The sequence below is a fragment of the Phyllopteryx taeniolatus genome, chromosome 3 (assembly GCF_024500385.1).
Source record: "Phyllopteryx taeniolatus isolate TA_2022b chromosome 3, UOR_Ptae_1.2, whole genome shotgun sequence".
Lineage (NCBI taxonomy): Eukaryota > Metazoa > Chordata > Actinopteri > Syngnathiformes > Syngnathidae > Phyllopteryx > Phyllopteryx taeniolatus.
Window position 1 is genome coordinate 33293095 of NC_084504.1, and position 20012 is coordinate 33313106.

At 45.9% G+C, this 20012-nt stretch overlaps 1 protein-coding gene across 5 annotated transcripts in view; it reads left to right on the plus strand.

Annotated features, from left to right (window-relative positions):
* The first annotated feature begins 438 nt into the window (after positions 1-438).
* Positions 439-20012, plus strand: part of ogdha (oxoglutarate dehydrogenase a) — a 34517-nt gene continuing 14943 nt past the window's right edge. Inside the window, exons 1-10 of one of the 5 annotated variants that reach the window (XM_061768830.1) lie at positions 439-608; positions 3096-3481; positions 7631-7807; positions 13110-13203; positions 16175-16213; positions 18493-18608; positions 19185-19339; positions 19419-19565; positions 19650-19740; positions 19820-19999. In XM_061768830.1, coding sequence (XP_061624814.1) covers positions 3242-3481; positions 7631-7807; positions 13110-13203; positions 16175-16213; positions 18493-18608; positions 19185-19339; positions 19419-19565; positions 19650-19740; positions 19820-19999 — 1239 coding nt within the window. In that variant the 5' untranslated portion in view covers positions 439-608; positions 3096-3241. Of the gene's footprint in view, positions 609-3095; positions 3482-7630; positions 7808-13109; positions 13204-13462; positions 13566-16174; positions 16214-18492; positions 18609-19184; positions 19340-19418; positions 19566-19649; positions 19741-19819; positions 20000-20012 lie in introns of those variants that run through there. The other 4 variants (XM_061768829.1, XM_061768832.1, XM_061768831.1 and 1 more) reach the window with 4 other exon arrangements.

Consider the following 20012-nt stretch of genomic DNA (forward strand, 5'->3'; position numbering starts at 1 on the left):
ACCTTTTTTCTTGCTTAGCTAACGGCCTCGAAGACAAAGTGAGAAAAAAAGTATTGCCTGGAAAAAAGCCCCACAAACCGTACCCAACCCACTATCTTGTAGTCTTGCTGCAATAATACCCGAGCTCAAAAGAAAGCATCCATCGTGGTCGCCATCTTGTCCAAAAAAAAACCAACAACTTCTGTCGCTAGGTGGGCGCGCATTGTGCTACGTGACGTCATCACCGGACGTCTGCGGCCTACGTCACGCTACATTTTTTCATTAATATTTCAAAACATTTCAGACAACATTTGGGGGGAGGCTTGCGGAGTACGCACTGTGCTTCTTAACTTCGTTTCCAAAAACTACAGCACACTATTTATATTGTTATATTAAATATACTATTGTATAGCATCAACCGATCGTTTAATTAGTGGCTAAAATAATAATAATAAGTCAAAGGTAGCAAATTTTTGGAGCGTCCCGACGGCGTCACTTCCACTTCCCTACGTCACTTCCGCCCTGGCCGACTTCCAGGCTCGAGCTGTCACTCGTACGCCGGGAGAGTCGAAGGGCGTCCGGGCTGCCGGCATACAGGCGAGCCGCTCCGTTCCGCAGCGTTTCTGGAGGTCAGTAAAGCCGCCGAGAACACTCGACCGACGCTCGCTGCCGGTTGACTTGCGACGTGCGGCGGCGTCCTTTTCCAAGACGAAGAAATTGCGACGTCCTTTCTTGGGAACGGGACCGAGACAAACCCCGCTAGCTTGCTAGCAGCGCATGCTAGCAGGGCACGCACGCACACACACACACACATACACGTGACTCTTGGCGCGAGTCATGGGGGAACCGAGCCAACATTTTGGGGCGTCCGCTGTCGGCTGCAAACCAAACGTGCCGGAAAAGAAAGGCAAAAGTAGCAGCTAGCGGGCTAATTATGGAAGCAGTTAGCTCCCATGCTAAATGTTTCTTGGCGACGCTGTCAAACGTCTAATTCTTCGTTTGTTTTGCTTTCGCTGCGTGTGGTTGAACGTTGTTTTCGTTCAGCAAGAAGACGACGACGACGCGATGATTGTCAGGTGCCCCGCCCACTAGAAAATGACGCCAGTCTATTTTTAGGCGGGCTTCCGATGCGGCAACCAATCGGGACGGGAGAGATTGCCGGTGGGCGGGGCTCAGGCCGGGGCTAAGACGAACAAGGTCAAAAAGTTGTTGGGCTTCTCAACACTTTGAGTTTCCCTTTCAAAGTGCTTGGACGCTGCTTGTCCGTTTTCGGAGGCGCGTGACACTGCTATCACGAAAGACGGTGTTCGTTTTCACGCTCAATTTTGATTGCATTGTAAATGTTGAGGAGCAACCATGAATCAGCAAATGATCAATTATCACATTTCATAATCAATTCATTATTCAAATTGTCCACACGCTTCAAATTTCAGCCTCTCAACTGTATATATTTCCCATTTCTATCGTCCTCTATGAAGCAATTATTGCACGTTGCTTTTATTTCGAACAACAATGATCAACGATTTTGCCTTTTTTTCTGACAGATGGTTAAGGACCAAAGCAGGAACTGAATCGTCAATCGGCGGTTCTCAAAGTGGGAAAGTCGCGATTACTTGACATGCTCAAATGTGTGTGGATTTCAGGATTACTGGACTGTAAATATCTCCTCAAATTGGTGGTGTTTCTGAACACGTATTATGCATTCAATCTCCAACTGGCTGCGTAACTTCCTTAACTCGTTGTTCCAATTGGTTCTCTCGCCAACTCCTCTCGCCTTTTCAAACTAAATTAGTTCTGATTGGATCCCGTGTCTGGCAGAAATGATGTCAATACATTTCGCCATCGACTTAGTCCTCGTACGCTCAATTTTATGTAGTTATTGTCTGGTTTTAGTCAGGGGAAAAAAAGGCCATTGACTGTAATTGTGATGAAAATTTTGGGTCGACAAGATTCACACTGCTCAAGCACGGTGATGTTCTTCTCGCCAGGAAGTGTCAGATGCTCACAGCGTTGATGATGACTCAATCACTGCGCTCGGAATCATTCACGCATACCCAACTGGCGAATCGCTTTCTTCAGAGTTTGTGGCGCGCCACTACATTTGCCTTCTCTGGCACACCTCCTTTTTAATTCCACGCATATTTAAGGCCATGCCTGCATGCGTGTCAACAAACCTGTTCACGCTTTAATTCGTCTTTTCCCATACTTGTAACACTACATTATCAAGACGTACGGTGAATACAATGCGGATGGGGAAAAACTTAGTAAATGCTAAGTTACTGTAATCATCCTGTCGAAAACAGGACAACGTTTATACTTGAAAACAGCTTATTTTGTACAGCTGTACAACAGGGATTACCAAGCACTGTTTGTTGGTACATTAATCAGGAAATTGATATTTATGGTCTCGAAATCACGCCTTTGTTTATCTATTTATTCCAGGGAGCTATCATGACAATTTCATAAACAATTGAATGCTCTTTCACCAGAAGGTACAAAGGCATTGTTTCAGGATTTCTGTTTCGTGGTGTGTGTTGAGTATTTTTCTAATGTCAAATACGTGCCTTATATGTCATAAAACAAAAGTTGGTAGACTGGTGTCGAAATTATTATTTTTTTGTCTTGATTGACAGTTCACTTTCAAGTTCCAGAAGTCAACCCGAGCAGAAAGATTTGGACTACCGATATCGGCGCGATCCTATATCGGCAATAATCATACATACTTTTTTTTTTGTAGTACGGAATGTTGGAAAAGGCTTGATGAAATGCTATTACACAAACAGAGAACTATAACCAGTAACAGTAAGTATGACGAAAAGTCACAGCTCTTGTTGTTATAGTTTGTTATTCTTGCATTCGTTTTCATTCCAATCGGAAAATTCTGACTTGGCGTTTGTTATTTTTGGTGCTCGCGGGTGAATTCGAATCAAACTGATTTGCTCATATTCCTAATTGCTATGATTTCTGTACAAGTTAATGCTGGGGACAAACTTGACTTCATTCAGAAGAAATAAAGCAAATCTCACTTTAGAAAAACGTGACTCTTGGCATAACTTCTCAAATGGGAAATCCAATTTTGAAAATTTCCTTCCTTACACGCTGTCTCCTCATCCCAGGATCTGATTGGAGGAAGGCACCACTTGTTGTCCACCATCATTATTGTGATCTTGAGGAGCCACGTCACCATCACCATCATCATCCTCAGCGGTAGCGCTGTTGCCGCCACGCGCGTGCCAGCTTAAGAAGGACTACGACGCTACTAATGCATCGATTAAGGACTTGCGCGGCGCGCTTGCGTCCGCTCGCTGCCTCGCAGGCGGCTCAGACTGTGGTTGCGCCGCGGCCGCCGGCCGCCGCCGGCCTTTCGGGCACAAGGACGTTGGGGCCCATCAGGCGCTACACGGCGCCCGTGGCCTCGGAGCCCTTCCTGAACGGGACCAGTTCCAACTATGTGGAGGAGATGTACTTCGCCTGGCTGGAGAACCCGAAGAGTGTTCACAAGGTGAGCGGCGGGGGCGTCGGCAGCGGGGACACCACCCGCCCCGTCCCCGGCACAATGTCATCTTCCAAGGAGTCGCAAGTAGCTACACTAACGTTGATGTTAATATTAGAGCCGCTAACTAGGCAAATAGCTTAGCGAGAAGACCGTGCGTCTTGGTTAGAAATGGAATCGGCCGCAACGATTCCTTCCTTTTTGATGCTCGTGCATCACTGTGGTGCCGCCGTAGAAGAGGAGTTCTGTCTTGCAGGTTTTGCAGCGCATTGCTTTTGGCCTCTGTTGAAAACACTGATTAGCCGTGATACAGTTAGGCGTACGTCTGCCGTTTACATCACGGTTGACCTGCTCAAAACAAATCATCATATAAAGTTCATCCTCATTTTGTTGACTGTTGTTGAAGTGTTGCTACGTTTCTGGCACACATTTTAAGTTTAATAAGTTCTGTTGACAACTTTTTGTTTCCATTGAAACAAATAAGTGTGGACTGCTACAACTTACATTTTGGTTTTTGTGCCATCTGGATTCATTTAAATGAGGACAAAGAGCAGCTAGTGTGTTTTTGTTTGTCTGCACGTCAAGAGTAGGTCGATGAATCTGGGGGCATGTTTGGGAATGTTGGCGACAAGTGAAGCACAAAGCAACTGGGGTCGTGTTGGCTCCGCTCGCTCATGTGGCGACGCTCCACAGATGACTCACACTCCATCCCTCAGCAGGCCACAGTAGAAGCAGGAAGTTAGCGCCATGCTAAAGGACACTCCGCCCTGTGTAAATGTTTGGGAAAGTGTGACGCAGGCCCAGAGTTTGGGATTCTGACTCATTCTTGATTCTTATGACCACTCAAAGCGAACTGCTAGGAGCACCCAAGTGTAGCATGGAGCAGCTAATGTTTGCCTCTGAACAACTAGCACAAAGTGTTTTCTGGCATCTTGTCCCTGTCAAGTCGTGGGATGTGTTTTTTAGCTATGCTTCTAACACACACGGGGGAACTAGCATAGCATATAGCCGCTAATGTCTGCCATTGAAAGAGGAGAACAGTGGTTTTGTTTGTGTTTCCCCCCCCCCCCCCCTTTCTTCTTTCACCCTCCTCTTGCCTTCTAACGCCCTGTGACTCAGGCCGAGAGTTTGGGCCTGCTAAATGCTACCTCCTATCAGCTAACACACAAACTTTGGAACTAGTGTAGCATGTAGCGCCGAACATTTATTTTCTGACACCCTCCTCCATGCCCACGCCATGGCAAGACCACCACCATGCTTCACTGATGGCAGCACAGTCAGACCCATAAATATTGGGGCACGGGCACAAGTCTCATCTTTTTGGCTCTGAACAGCGCATTAGTGGATTTGAAATGAAACAAGCAAGATGTGCTTTAGGGCTGTCACAGTTCATCGATTCATTGACAAATGATCAATGATCAAATTCAGCAACTATTTTGAGAATCAAATCATAGAGCAGGGGTGTCAAACCCATTTTTGTCTCGGGCCACATTGTTGGTACAGTTTCCCTCAGAGGGCCGTTATGAGCGTGATACCATATCAATGTTCCATCGCCTGATCTTGGTAGCATATATACACAACAAAATGATCGATAAGCAGTTTTCAAATCAGAAGTCAAGGATAATAGTTTGTTCAACTACTGTAAAAAGGGGTTCGGTCACAAAAAATGTTGTTATTTATTGCATGTTTACAATGTGAAATTTTGGTACAGATTTTAGCAAGAATCATGGAAGTTGCCGCAAATGATTTACTTTTGCCGGCCACATCAAATGTTGTTTACTTGTTTGGCTCTGTAGCATTTATTTGGTGTAACTACTGTGTCAATGAATCATGTGGAACGACTGTATTGATGTACTCTGTGCCGTACTAATTGATTTGTACTGTTGATTATACGTGGGGCCCAGGAAGATTAGCAAAGTGCTACACAAGCTCAAGGGAACATCAACAACGGCTGCTGTTTGAGACAGTCGTTGATATTTTCACCAAAATACTTTGCCTACAACATAAAAAATAGTCAACATCCAACGTAATTTAGCATATGATGACCAGCACTTGTCGAAATTGTGATCATCCAGTGATTTGGAGTTCGTAACTACGACGGTTGTCGCCGAGCTAACTAAGCTAGCGAGCTTTAAACAACAAACAATGGCGACGTGCGCTCGAGCCATCCCATTTTCCGGGTCACACTGAGAGCAAGCGCATCGTCAGATGGACTTCAAACTTCACAGAAAATAAGAATAATAAGAGTGAATCACGTCCATATAGTTATCTATTGCATCAGAATCCTAGCAACGTGTGATTTTCGACGCCCAAAACACTTTTTGCAGTCAGATTTACACGAACAACCATGAGGAGAATGTTCATCTTTGTGAAAACTACGAATAAACACGAACGTAATGTATATAACGTGAATGAAAACTCACCCCATATGAATCTGAAAAGTATTCCTGTCGACGTCATTGCCGCCGATCAAATAAGAGGTCTGTCGGCATTCTTTTCGTCGTTTTTTTTTTTTTACCAGTCACGTTCACTTTGCCTTTTTGCAGTCAGATTACTGACACAACCGCGAGTTCTTTGGCAGTGCGTCTTTATTCAGTCGACAATGAATGAACAGAGCTTCCAAAACTAGCAGTAACAGTTAACAGTACTTAAAATGCACGACAGGATGCAGAAGTAGCAATGTGGCGCCTTTTGAAACTGGCAGCTGATTGGCCGAAGGTCGTTTCCCCGCACCGCCAACACCGATTACTGTATAATAATTCATACACTGCCCATTGAATTACGTGCCCACGTTTGGTTGATGCCGTTGTACGGGCCAATGTCACACTGACTTCAAATCGATCCTGCGGGCCGGACGAATTTGCTGGCCCGCGGGCCAGGAGCTTGATGTGTCTGGCATAGAACAAGTGTTGAACTGAAAATGGTCCAAATCCTCTGATTTAAGCTTCTCAACGTTGAATATTCTCCGATTTATTTCTGATGTGACTGCTGACCAGGGCTCGGACTCACCCTCTAAATCCCAATTCGTTAATCGTGTTGACTGTAACGAATGACTTCCGAATCAGAATTACATCGTTACTTCTTGTACTATTCCGAAATAACGACATCATTGTCCAACGGATGAAAAATCCTATTTGATTATTTGAAAACTATATTTTGAACCTGAGCTGAATCCGATTGAGTGTGCATTTCACTTGCTGAAGACAAAAGTGAAATGCCCCTTAATGCCCGGTTTTCGTCCTGGCCGTGGAACAGTGGGCCCTCCGCATCGAGAGGAGCCATATGAGGTGGCGCGGGCATCTGATTCGGATGCCTCCCGGACGCCTCCCCGGTGAGGTTTTCCGGGCACGTCTCGCCGGGAGGAGACCCCGGGGACGACCCGGGACACGCCGGAGATGGAGAGATTATGTCTCTCGGCTGGCCCGGGAACTCCTCGGGATCCCCTCGGAAGAGCTTGAGGAAGAGGGAAGTCTGGGCTTCCCTGCTGAGGCTGCTGCCCCCGCGACCCGACCTCGATAAGCAGTAACAACAAGCGTGAAGTGGAGACAGTTATAGCAAAGCATGTGCAGGGATGAAATGCAGCGTCTGCTGGTGTCGTTGAGGCGTTGTACACTTCAGCAAGTATGCGAACGCACACCCTTTGCAAGCGAGTGTTCAAAAGTCAAACTTTGATGTAGTCCCTTGAAAAGTAGGAGGCACAGAGACAAACGGTTGTCATTCAGACACCGTTTACCTGGTTGGAATACCCTCAAATGAAAGCTGAAAGTCTGCAGTTAAAGCACATCTTGGTCATTTCATTTCCACTCCATTGTGGTGGTGTTCAAAGCCAAAAAAGATGACAATTATGTCCGTGCCCCAATATTTTTGGAGCTGACTCTTCCCAGACTCACCTGGCTGCTAAATGCTAAGTACTATCAGCTAACACTCACACTTAGGAACTTATACTTTACCTCTAAAGGACTGGAACAAAGTATTTTTTGACACCCTCATTTTCCTTTCTGACACCCTGTAACTCAGGCTGAGAGTTTGGAGCTACTTATTACGAGCAGCTAATTGACACACTTAGCGTAGCATCTACTGAGCAAATGTTTGTCTGTGAAGGATGAGAAGAAAATGTTTTGTCACCCTCTCTCTGCTCCTCTTGTTGTTCCCGACCAGTCATGGGATGTGTTTTTCCGCAACGCTAACGCCGGCGCCCCGCCCGGTGCCGCCTATCAGTCCCCCCTGGGCCTGTCCGAAGCCCCTCAGATCTCGTCCCTGGTGGGAGCGCAGCCCAACGTAGAGAAGCTGGTGGAGGACCACCTGGCCGTGCAGTCCCTCATACGTGCCTATCAGGTACACTCAAACGCACGCTTTGCTGACATGTTAAGCAGCAAGGCTCTGTCCTCAGTCCTTCTCTTTTCTGTCATAAACTAGTCTTCTATAGAACAATGTAATAATATTATTCATGTGTTTTTCAACATTTGTTTTTGTTTTTGTTTTACCTTCAGCAGCTCTCGACACCAGTTTAAGATGTATATTTGTTGTTGTGAAATTGTGAATAACTCGGGTGGTGGGGGGCAAAGTTTTTTGCTCAAGGGACCACATTTTATTTTTAAAGCGTACATAATGGTCATATCATTTGTAGAGGAAGACTAGTTAGATATGTAAAATAGTTAATTTTAATACAAAAAATACATTCTCATTTTTACGTTATTTATAATTTACTTAATTGGGATTAATTAGCCAATTATTTAATCACAAATGAAATAAAATTGTTGATTTAACTGATATTTTATGATATTATTTTTTAAATATTTATTCATAATTAATCCACTAACCTATATTATGAATCAATACATGTGGAATTAATTCAGTTAATAATGAAATGTGTGTTCGTCGTCATTTTCTTGTTACTTATAATTCATTAACAAATGATTTATTAAAATACATTTGAAAATGTTAGAGGCACTAAACAGGCCCAACAAATGGCATGTAAATTCCACACACCACAGAGGAGAGGAATGTTAAGCCTGCAAAATTTGAACGGGGAAGGGAAAAAAAAAAACGTATATAAAGTCAGGCTTGAAAACTCGAAATGTTTTTCAGCTCTCAGACGTTGCGGACGTGTCGAATGGATGCGGCTAAAGGGATCAAACATACTGAGGGGGTGATATCTTATGACGTAAAATCACATTAGGAGGCTCAACTTCAAAATGGAATCATTATTGTGTACTACAATCCAAAAAATAAGCCCACAAGTCAACATACGCTCGTTGTTGGTGACATAATAACGGCACCTGATGAGAGCGGCGCGGTAGGAGTAAGACCGGGCAGTTAGACAGTCGGCACTGCCCCGTTCACTAGTATCAAGTTACCCACCGAGCCGTGTTGTCTCTAGTGAAAGTTTACAAAACTAGCCGTTGTAAAATGTGCACTGCAGAGTCGCGTCGATGTTCAGCTCGCCATCCGCTTGGGTCGTTTCAAAAGTCAATCCATCGCATTTTTATTTCCTGATTTTTGTGGGAGCTTGAAAAAAAGTCCCCAAGCTGTTCTGTAAATTGACGCATCCAGCGAAGACCCTTTTTTTCAGGGTGTAGTAGCCATTGTTAGCTTGCTGACTGCACACTGGAGTGGTGAAAGCGAACTCAAAACCAAACCAAACGACGTCACTTTGTCCTTATATAGTGGGGGAGGGAACTCGCGATAGAAAGTATACACCCCAGCCCCGTGATGTGTTTTTGCCCCGCCCCCAAAATCAGGAAAGTGAAAAAGATGCTTAAGCTCTATCTCCACCAGTCAGCACTATATTGTTAAGTCTTTGCAAATGTTTGAAGCACTTTTTCAAACGTATTGAACGTATTACGAAACAAAACATGGATATCGGCTTAGTGCCTCTTTAAATGTATATGTAAAATTGTCACAATTACTCCACTAAACAAATAAAAAATGAAAATAATTCCCTCTTGTAATTCAAGTAAAATAATTGAACCAATCACTCTGTCAGATACATACAAAAATGTTTAGTAAACAGTCCCCTCCAAAGGTATCGGAAGGGCAAGGTCAATTCCTTTGTTTTGGTTGCATACTGAAGACATTTGGATGAATATGAGCCAAAAGTTCAGAATTCCAGCTTTCCTTTCACGGTATTTCCATCGTGATGTGTGAAACAACTTTGTTTGAAGCAAAAGTACTGGAACAGACACGATTCAATGAATTTGTGAATAACATTGAAGTGAAGTGAATAACATTTCATATTCACGTTCAATATTCTCCGATTTATTTCTGATGTGACTGCTGACTATGAGTTTCTTTCTTTTTCAGGACATTCCAAATTGTTTTATTGGCTTTGCCCAATTTTTGTGCAATAGCTCTGATAGACTTTTCCCTCTTCTCTCAGCTTCAAAATGGTTTTGCTTTTCTGCAATAGACAGCTCGCTGGTCTTCATGTTTGCTTAACAGGAAATGCTGTTTTCACAGGTGAAACCCAAAGCCAAAAGCAATCACTATCTAATGTTTAAGCACTCAATCTAAAAGGCAACACCTGAACAACTAGAAACAGCCTTCAGTCATGTTGTGATACTTGTGCTCACTTTAAAAGTGGGTGGCTTCAAAGAAAAGGTGCTCTGTCCTGACTTGTTTATTACATATCGATGTAAATACCATGAAATAAAAGCTGCAATTCTGAACGTATGTCTCATATTCATCTTTTGAGCTGAAACCCAAATGTCTTCAGCATACGACAAAAAGAAAGGAATTGACCTTGCCCTTCTCATACTTTTGGAGGGGACTGTATATAAAATGTTTCATGGTAGATATTTTAATTTTGTTCGTATCATTTATTTTTTTTTTTTTTTTACAGTTAATCCACTAACCAAATAAAAAAAGTCATGAATACATGTCAAATAGTTTATTTAAAAACTCATCTTTCATGCAATTCATTAAATTAGAACTAAACATTTATTCAAGTAAATACAAACTTTTAAATATGTCAAATAATTTATTTTACAGTTAATCCACTAACCACATAAGAAAATACATCAAATTTATTTTTAAAACAATTGATAATTCACTTATGTAATTAAATTGTTACTAAATAATTTGTTAAAATAAATTCACATTTATTGAAATAAGATTTGTATTATTCATAAGTAAAAAAAAAAAAAAAAGTCATTGTATTATTGACCATAAATCGTTATTAATGAGGCGAATGAATCCAAAATGAATGAAAATGGAGACGTTTTCGACAGGTAAACAACGTGGGCCCTACTTCATCAGCTGTGATAACGTCACGCAGGTCTTCACACCAAACATGACTCATGTTGTATAACAGGCTCCTGATTGGACCGGCGCCAGCCACACAACCTTCCCTGGCTGTACTATTTCCCATGATGCATTGCGGCACACAATTAATGACAAACGCACACACATGAAGACCTGCTGGCACAGCGGAACCTCCCAAGCCAAACTCCCGCTTAACCTTCACTTCCCTCTTAGGAGACAATTGAAATCACTCAGTTTTCGGGGGCGGATCTGTCTCGCGCAAATGCCGAGTAGGGTTCTGGTTATTATGACGACCGTGGGTGCAAATTGGATGTATGCGACAAAACCAGGGCTGCTCACTTTTTCCAACTTAGCCACTTTGCTGCTATATTTAGCAACCATTATACTGGATTTAAAAAAAGAAAAAAAATATTCCGACTGATTAAGTACCATTTTAGATTTTACATTTTTTTTTTTTTTTTGCTGTATCTGGTAATGACATCCGTTTCTCTTGTTCCAGTTGGGTTTTTATGCTAAGTTGATTCTTCAAAAATCAGATTTTCTTCCAAAATGTTTTCCGTTTTTGTGACATTTTCAGTTGATTTTTGTTAACATTTCTAATCTGAGATAGGATAGAATCAAAACAGCGGTTTTGTAAAACAATTTATTCATCAAATGTGAACTACACGTCTGCGAGGATTGGAAGGCCGGCTAATCAGAATCTTCTATATTTTCCAAGTATGTCAAAAACACAGAATTTTTTTGGCAAGAATGCATTGTATGCGCCCCCACTAAACTAAACACGGTCGAGAAGTTCCAACGAGATATAGTCGGACAGCCCTCCACACACAGCTTGGGCTTGGGTACCAGTCATCTCGAGAGGGGTTGGACTCTCTTCCACTCTGGAGTTGCCCACGGTGAGAGGCGCCGAGCGGGTGTGGGTATATTTATTGCCCCCCGGCTCGGCGCCTGTACGTTGGGGTTCACCCCGGTGGACGAGAGGGTAGTCTCCCTCCGCCTTCGGGTGGGGGGACGGTTCCTGACTGTTGTTTGTGCCTATGCACCAAGCAACAGTTCAGAGTACCCACCCCGATCAGAACCCAAGCGGTGTTCTGTTATTGGACTTCTGTGCTCATCCATAACGAACACCATGTTCAAGCATAAGGGTGTCCACAAACGGAATTGGCACCAGGACACCCTAGGTCGCAGTTCGATGATCGACTTTGCGGTCGTGTCATCGGAATTGCGGCCGCATGTCTTGGACACTCGGGTGAAGAGAGGGACGGAGCTGTCAACTGATCACCACCTGGTGGTGAGTTGGCTCCGACGGTGGGGGAAGATGCCGGTCCGACGTGGCGGGCCCAAGTGTATTGTGAGGGTCTGCTGGGAACGTTTATGGACAGAATTTCTAGGCGCAGCCGAGGCGTAGAGGGGGTCCGGTTTGGTGGCCTCAGTATTGCATCTCTGGTTTTTGCAGATTATGTGGTTCTCTTCGCTTCATCAAGCCGTGATCTCCAACTCTCACTGGAGCGGTTCGCAGCCGAGTGTGAAGCGGCATGAGAATAAGCACCTCCAAATCTGAGACCATGGTCATCAGTCGGAGAAGGGTGGCGTGCCCTCTCCGGGTCGGCGATGAGATCCTACCCCAAGTGGAGGAGTTCAAGTATCTTGGGGTCTTATTCACGAGTGAGGGAAGAACAGAACGGGAGATCCACAGGCGGATCGGTGCAGCGTCTGCAGTGATGCGGACTTTGTATCGGTCCGTTGTGGTAAAGAAGGAGCTAAGCCGAAAGGCAAAGCTCTCGATTTACCGGTCGATCTACGTTCCTCCCCTCACCGATGGTCACGAGCTGCGGGCCGTGACCGAAAGAACGAGATCCCGAAATGAGTTACCTCCGCAGGGTGTCCGGGCTCTCCCTTAGAGAACGGGCGAGAAGCTCGGTCATCCGGGAGGGGCTCGGAGTCGAGCCGCTGCTCCTCCACATCGAGAGGAGCCAGATGAGGTGGCTGGGGCATCTGATTCGGATGCCTCCCTGGGGACGACACAGCACACGCCGGAGAGACTACGTCCTTCGCCTGGCCCGGGAATGAAGTGGCTGGGGAGAGGGAAGTCTGGGTGTCCCTGCTAAAGCTACTGCCCCCGCGACCCGACCTCGGATAAGCGGTAGAAAATGGATGGATGGATAAATTCCGTTTATCCAAACGCCAATATACGGGACACAAACATCAATAAATATATTATTATTAAAAAACAATTGCGTCTTTCGACTAGTGGGGGCACATCCGTTATATTTTTGCACAAAAAAAATGGAATCGATGGGGGTGCTGGACTTTGGAGGTTCCAGTGTAACTGTTGTGTGTGCGCGTGCACATGTGTGTTTGTGTGTGTGCGTAGGTAATGGGTCATCACAATGCCCACTTGGACCCGCTGGGCATCAGCTGTGTGAATTTTGATGACGCGCCGGTCAATAGCGGCTTCCAGGACGTTGGTGAGCAAAAGACGGAAAAGTGCTTCATGCTCGTTGTGTTAACGTTGCCTCTCCGTCCCACCCGCCCTCCTCTTCCTTCTCCTCTTCCTCTTCATGTTTGCTTCTTCTGCTGGTGTGTTCCCGCCACAAAACGTCCTGTTTGGTTGCCCTTGTCCTCACGCTTGTCCACGTGTTTCCTCACTTGGCTTCACTGTCCTCCATCCTCCTGCTCGTCCTCCTCTTCCTGTCCCGGGTGGGCTCTGTCCTCATCCCCCTGTAGATTCGTGGTCACCAGGTGGCCCAGTTGGACCCGCTTGGCATCATGGACGCCGATCTGGACTCGTGCGTGCCCACTGACATTATCACGTCGTCCGACAAGCTGGGTGAGGAACCCGAACGGCTCTCCAGATGCTGCTCTGCCTCGCTTGGCGGCCCCCCTTCAACCCCTAGCCCCGCAAATCAAAAGCTTTCTCTGCTCCATTGCTTCACCACTTTCTTGACCATCAGGAGGACTTCTCCTCTCCTCTCGTAGAGAAGGTTCAGCTCACGTCAATCGTACACTTTTAAGGAACGTGGAGAAACATCCGGAATGTTGGGATCAAGTATTTTGGACCCAGACAGGTGTCTTGTTAAAGTCTATAGGTCCAGGATGTGGTTTTAGAGGAGAGAAAAGTCTCGCTGGTGCTTCCAAGGAAAGGTTTTAGGAGCTAACTCTCAGGAATGTCACCTTTGGCTTCCTGTTGTGAGGCGGGAATGCAAACCCTCAGCAGAGTTGCCGGCTTTGGAATCCTTTGTCTTGTTGCTAATCATCTTTTTTTTGGGGGGGGGGGGGGGGGGCGTTTAACGTGCTTGATAAACGAGTAGCGTCTTCTCAGTCAGGGGTTCTCAAATTTTGGGGTCCAGACATGTTTCCTAGGACCGCCACATGGTTAACTACCACGGGCACCCCAAAATGCCCTAGGAAATATTTCTCTCTTGATCAAAAGCCTAAATATTCATGACCTGTTGAACTCATTGAATAGCAGCCGTTTTGGAGCATTTAACTAAGAATTCCAGAGCCACAGAGTACTTTGTTCTGTGACAATATAAGCAATAGGAGAGATTAGACTCTGTTTCTGCACTAGAAAAAACCTTTCCATTCTGTTTCAATCAACAATGGCGGGGAATGCGTAGCGAGCAAGAAAGGAGACAATTGTGTGGACGGTCGACAAGGTTAGCTAGGACTTCTGCTTGGGAATGAAAGCCCAGATCGCCACAGAGGTAAAGAACATCCGACACGGTGATCCACAATTTATGGTAGCGGTGGTCGCGCGAGGTTACGTTACGTTACGAACTGGGACAGCCACGCCATTGGTTTGTCGTCCACACGGAAATGCGTGGGCAACATTGTGTAATCCATCTGCTTTGGAATCCAGTTTAAAAAATGATCGTTTTCGGGCTGCCAAAACGTCAGCTCGGTGTGGACGAAATGTTGAAACGGTAACGCACATTACAGATGGACTGAAACATGTCCACGTGTGAACAGGGCCTCAGTGTTGACACTCTAGTGACTTTTCCGACCCATCTAGCGAATATATTTTTTTTAAAAGTGACTTGGCTTCATTTTAGCAGAGCTTTTAATTAGCCCAAAGCTATTGTAGGTTTTTAAATGATACAACATAATTTAGTGCAAACTATTTTTCGGACCCCAGGTCATGGCTTGAAAGGTTCCGGGGACCCCAGTTTGAGAACCACTGTTTGAAGTCTTGTCCTTTCACATCATCTTCCTTCGGTGTGTTGCCTCGCGCTACTAACCACTAATTCTTCGTTTTAGCCTCGCTTAGCTCTCCCGCTGACTGCGGCCAAGAATGAACCCCTACACCCCCCGCCCCTTCCTTCCCCCTCCGGCTGACTTTGCAGAGCTGCCAAATGTTACGGAACATTCATAGTTTGTTCCGGAAATCACTGAACATTGACTCGTTACAGCCCTAACACTGATTGTTCCAAAGTTCTTTTTACGTCCGGTGTTAACGCATTGTAAGTCACTGATCATCGCCTCCACGCTAACGAATAAGCTACACTTCTTACACGCTTCTATACGAAATGGTTTACGTTATCACGAAGGGTGGGCGAGGAGTAGGTAGGAAAAGACGGAAAAACGTGATGCTAATTGCTAAGCTATCATTATACAGTCGCAAAATATCGAAATAAGTGAGCTGGTGAAACAATACACTTGTCACATAAGTCTGGCTGGAACCGTGTTTTCGCGGAGAGTAACCGACCTTGAACAACAAAATATGGTTACTGCTGTTGTACAGAAGCTTTGCTGCATAGCTTTGCTTGGCATCAGCTCGCCCAAACTTGCATTTATTAAAAACAAAAACAAAAAAAAGCCACCAATACGAGCTTTCTTAGCCAATATTATACGGAAGTCAATGGGACGGCCACCAAGCAATGTTAATCCACATGCACCAGAATTACGTCACGATGACGTTTCGTGAACGCTCCCATTACGTTTCGTCATCTTTCATGTACTTGTACGCGTACAGGAAGTACATTGCACACAAATTAGGAACCAAAACTATTGTCCATACCTAAACTATCCAATTCAGTCTATCGGCATGTTATTTGTTTGTTTGCAAAAATAGTGCTGAGTTTTAATTTGGGTGTTTGAGATCTGATTGATTTTATTTATTTTTTAATTAAAAAAAATTTTTGTTTTATTTTTGGAAATGTTCTTTACTAAATTGTGAAAATATGGAAATTCAGACAAATATGGTCCAATTGTTCTCCAAGTAAATTTTCCCAGGTTGGCAGCTCTGACTTGAGCATGCCGTCCGTCCAGTCCGGGAGGCAACAACAGTGGTTTCTCGCACTCTTTGTAAGCTAGGTGCTGTGCTAGCTGCTACGCTAGTGGCTGTTGGTTGTGGTGTAGAAGCAGGTGGTAGGTCACTAATTTTTCCGGATGTTTCCTCCCTGTGCTGCCGCCCTCCCCCCTCGCCCCCCCGTCCAGACGCAGTCAAGGATCGGCTGAAACTCCTCACGGTCGGAGGTACGAATAGCAGCGCTAGTGTAGAGTGGCGTTGCTAGCTTTTGTGTGTGTGCGCAGCGGACAAACGTTTGCCTTTCTTCGCCGTGGCAGCTGAAAGTCATTCTTATCCATCGGTCATTCTCATATGATTTGATTCATAACGGTAAAGACATTTGTTTAAAAGAAATTCTAATGTACTTTTTTTTTTTTTAGATTGAGAATTGTATGCCATACTAGTAACGACAGGAGAGTAAAATACACTCGATTCATGGCATTCTAATGCCAATGTAATCCGAACAACATTTCTTCGAGTTGTAAGGGAAAATCATAAACGATGATGACGGCTTATATTTCTGTTTGGATCCACTGCAGAGCAAACAGCGGTGGCCCACTGAAATACACTTTTGCACAAACTGCTTCATAAAAGCTTTATGAGTTGCACAATTTGCAGGCTTTGCGCTTCAAACTCAAACTTCAAACTTGCTACACTTTCTCAGATTCATACGTATCTCAGAAATAACAGCATCTGTTTTGCTGTCAGCTATTATGTGAATGCAAAATGGCTGCCAGATCCTAGCGCTTCAGATCCCAGGTCCCTCTGGTGTATGGCAACAGCTTGAGGCTCCGCCCAGTGGCATTAACAGTAAAGACGACTTGATTGACATTTCTAAAAGGAACTTTTAAGGCTAACATGCATTTTTGTTAGTTTTCATGGAAAAGGAAAATTCAACAACAGGAGAGAAAACCGATAGATCCAAAAAAATGTCATTTGCGTCTTCAGTCACGAAATTTCAATTCGCCATTGAAAGTGTGAGAAATATTACTTTAGAACGTTTTTTATTTGTATTTATTTTTTTTAAAATCAGAAACAATTATAACCTTTTGGAGGATATCGGCTGCCGATAATTCAAATAGTTGTATCAATAACAATTGATTTTCAAAGTGAAATTTAGTGGAGTATATTTTGACTGTTATTGATGAGAAAATATGAAAATGACCCCTAATCGGATCCAGCAGCGTTGAAGTGGGTTCCTTCTTGTTGTGTCGTGTGTTCTGCCGTGTGTAGTTAGCCCGGTTAGCTTCTAGCCGCTAGCGCCGAGCGTGTGTGTCACGTGACCGTCCGGACGTTGACCCGAGATGATTGAAGGTGAGACGTTGGCTCGCGTGATGGGTCGGGAGTGAGCAGAAGATGCGTGTCCCGTTCAGAACACGTCCGATCCCGGCAGGAGTCGGCGGGAACCCGCAATCACGGTGAGGTGAGCCGGACGGAGGCCGCGCCCGCGCCGCACTGCTGACGCTGCGGAAGCCGGTTTTGTTTTGTTTTCATTCCGGCTTCCCGATTGGTTAACAGGCCCCAGGTTGTGAGTGGGAGAAATCCAAAAGTCTTCCCTTCGTCCTGTCGCCCGACTGCCGCGCAATGGCTACATTGCCGCCCAAATCGCTGTTTCCCCAATGCCATTTATTTGCTGTCTGCAAATGCGCCCCTTCTACCTGACGCCCTAAATTCCTCCTAACTTTCATTTGCCAAACTGCCGCCTGCTACCTCAACTGTCCTCTGAGTAAACATCACTTGCCAGCCGGACACCTAAACGCCGCCTATCATTAAAATGGCATTTAACGTCTATCTGACACGTAACTGTTTCTTAACCGCTTCCTAAACTCCACCTGACTACCTTCGTTCCTGTCTCGTAACTGCTACCTAAAGCTCAACTGTCCTCTAAACTCCACCTAACTGGCACCAGACATCTAAATGTCACGTGTCCTCCCATCAACTGCCGCCTCACCTCGCTGCCATAACTCCACCCGAGTGTCTCGAACGGATTGAACCGCTACCGACGCCTGGCTCTTAACGGTCACCCACCCACGCTCCAGCTAACCAGCGTCTTTCCTGTCACCTAACTGTCACCCAAGTCTCACTGTCACGTTTGTGCTCGTCTCTTCTGTCCTCATTTGTCGCCTCGGAGACCAGAGCGCCTCGTTTCATCGGTCTGCTCCGCCTATGAAAATGGTGAAGTGGGCGTTCGCATGTGCTGATGGCGTGCGAGTGGCGTTGACCCGGGGGCGGCGTGTCCTCCGGGCTCGATGACGAGACGCGTCGATGATGCTGATGTCGTCTTCGCCGATCGGTCGGTCACGCGGCGCTGATGATTGAAGGAAGCGGCGGCATTCAAGGAAGACTTGAGATGAATTGGAAGCTGGTCGTTGCGTTCTCGCGGTCCGCTCCTTCACTCGTCACCGCCGGGTGCCGCTTGCGCCGGCCTCCTTGACGCAGTTCTCACCTGCCGCTGTGTCTCATGTAGGCTTCTACGGGCTGGACGAGTCGGACCTGGAGAAGGTCTTCAGGCTCCCCACCACCACCTTCATCGGAGGTTCCGAGAGTGCTCTGCCCTTGAAGGAGATCATACGACGACTGGAGGTACGCCCGCGTTAGCGTTAGCAAAGTCGAAGGCGGAAGTTAAAGGAGACCTACGACGTACTGTATAACGCATTCTTTTCATGAGTTAAATAGTTGGAACAGGTCTTAATGATGCTTATGGATCAAGACATTTTTACACATGATTATTTAAGCCTTCTTAATTTTTACTCGCACTCTCAATCCAACTCGCGTCATGCTCCAAAAGAGGGGGCGGGACTATGGGAGTGAGCCAAATCGGGACGTCACGGTGGGGCAAAATTGAGAATGGCTCGCGCTCGCACATTTTTACAAATAGTCTCAGACACGTTATCAGAAATAGCTGTTAAAAGATTGAGCGGTTGTTGAATTGATCTCTATCTTGTCGCTTTCCGACCCATTTTCAGAAATCGTCAGCGGACAAAAGGTTGACTTGGCGGTTACACTCTCATGCCCTTTTACACTGGTTGAATTGCCGTGTCACAGTGCGTCAAAATGAAGGCTGCCGCTCAGAATAAGTTGACGATTGACTTGAGGGTTTAATTTGGAACTCGGTAGGTGGGCAGGTCCTCTTTTAAAAGTCTCTCTTACACGGCGCAGATGGCGTACTGTCAGCACATCGGCGTCGAGTTCATGTTCATCAACGACCTGGAGCAGTGCCAGTGGATCCGGCAAAAGTTCGAGACGCCGGGCGTGATGCAGTTCACCCTGGAGGAGAAGAGAACTCTGCTGGCCCGCATGGTCCGATCCACCAGGTAGCTACACCGACGCGGCTTTCGATGATAACCGTCGTGAGGGAGAATGCGCGTTGACTGGTCTGCGCGCGTGGCGCAGATTCGAGGAGTTCCTGCAGAAGAAGTGGTCGGCTGAGAAGCGATTTGGCCTGGAGGGATGCGAGTCTCTCATCCCGGCTCTGAAGACCATCATCGACATGTCGTCCGGAAGCGGGGTGGAGTACGTCATCATGGGCATGCCTCACAGGTAACACACGCACACACTTATGTATCTTGTGTCCTAATTGCACACACGCCCTTTTTGACCGAAGGCCGTTATTGCGTTCCTCAGAGGTCGTCTTAATGTTTTGGCCAACGTGATCCGCAAAGAACTGGAGCAGATCTTTTGTCAGTTTGACTCCAAACTGGAGGCGGCAGACGAGGTACCGAGGTGTTCTGTCTTGGCGCCGGGTTCCGTGGTCACGACGCACTCACCGCGCGCCGCCCGGTTTCCGTCCTCAGGGTTCCGGGGACGTCAAGTACCACCTGGGCATGTACCACCGCAGGATTAACCGCGTGACTGACCGCAACATCACCTTGTCCCTGGTGGCCAACCCGTCGCACCTGGAGGCGGCCGACCCCGTGGTGCAGGGGAAGACCAAGGCCGAGCAGTTCTACTGCGGGGATAACGACGGGAACCGGGTGAGTTGTGCCG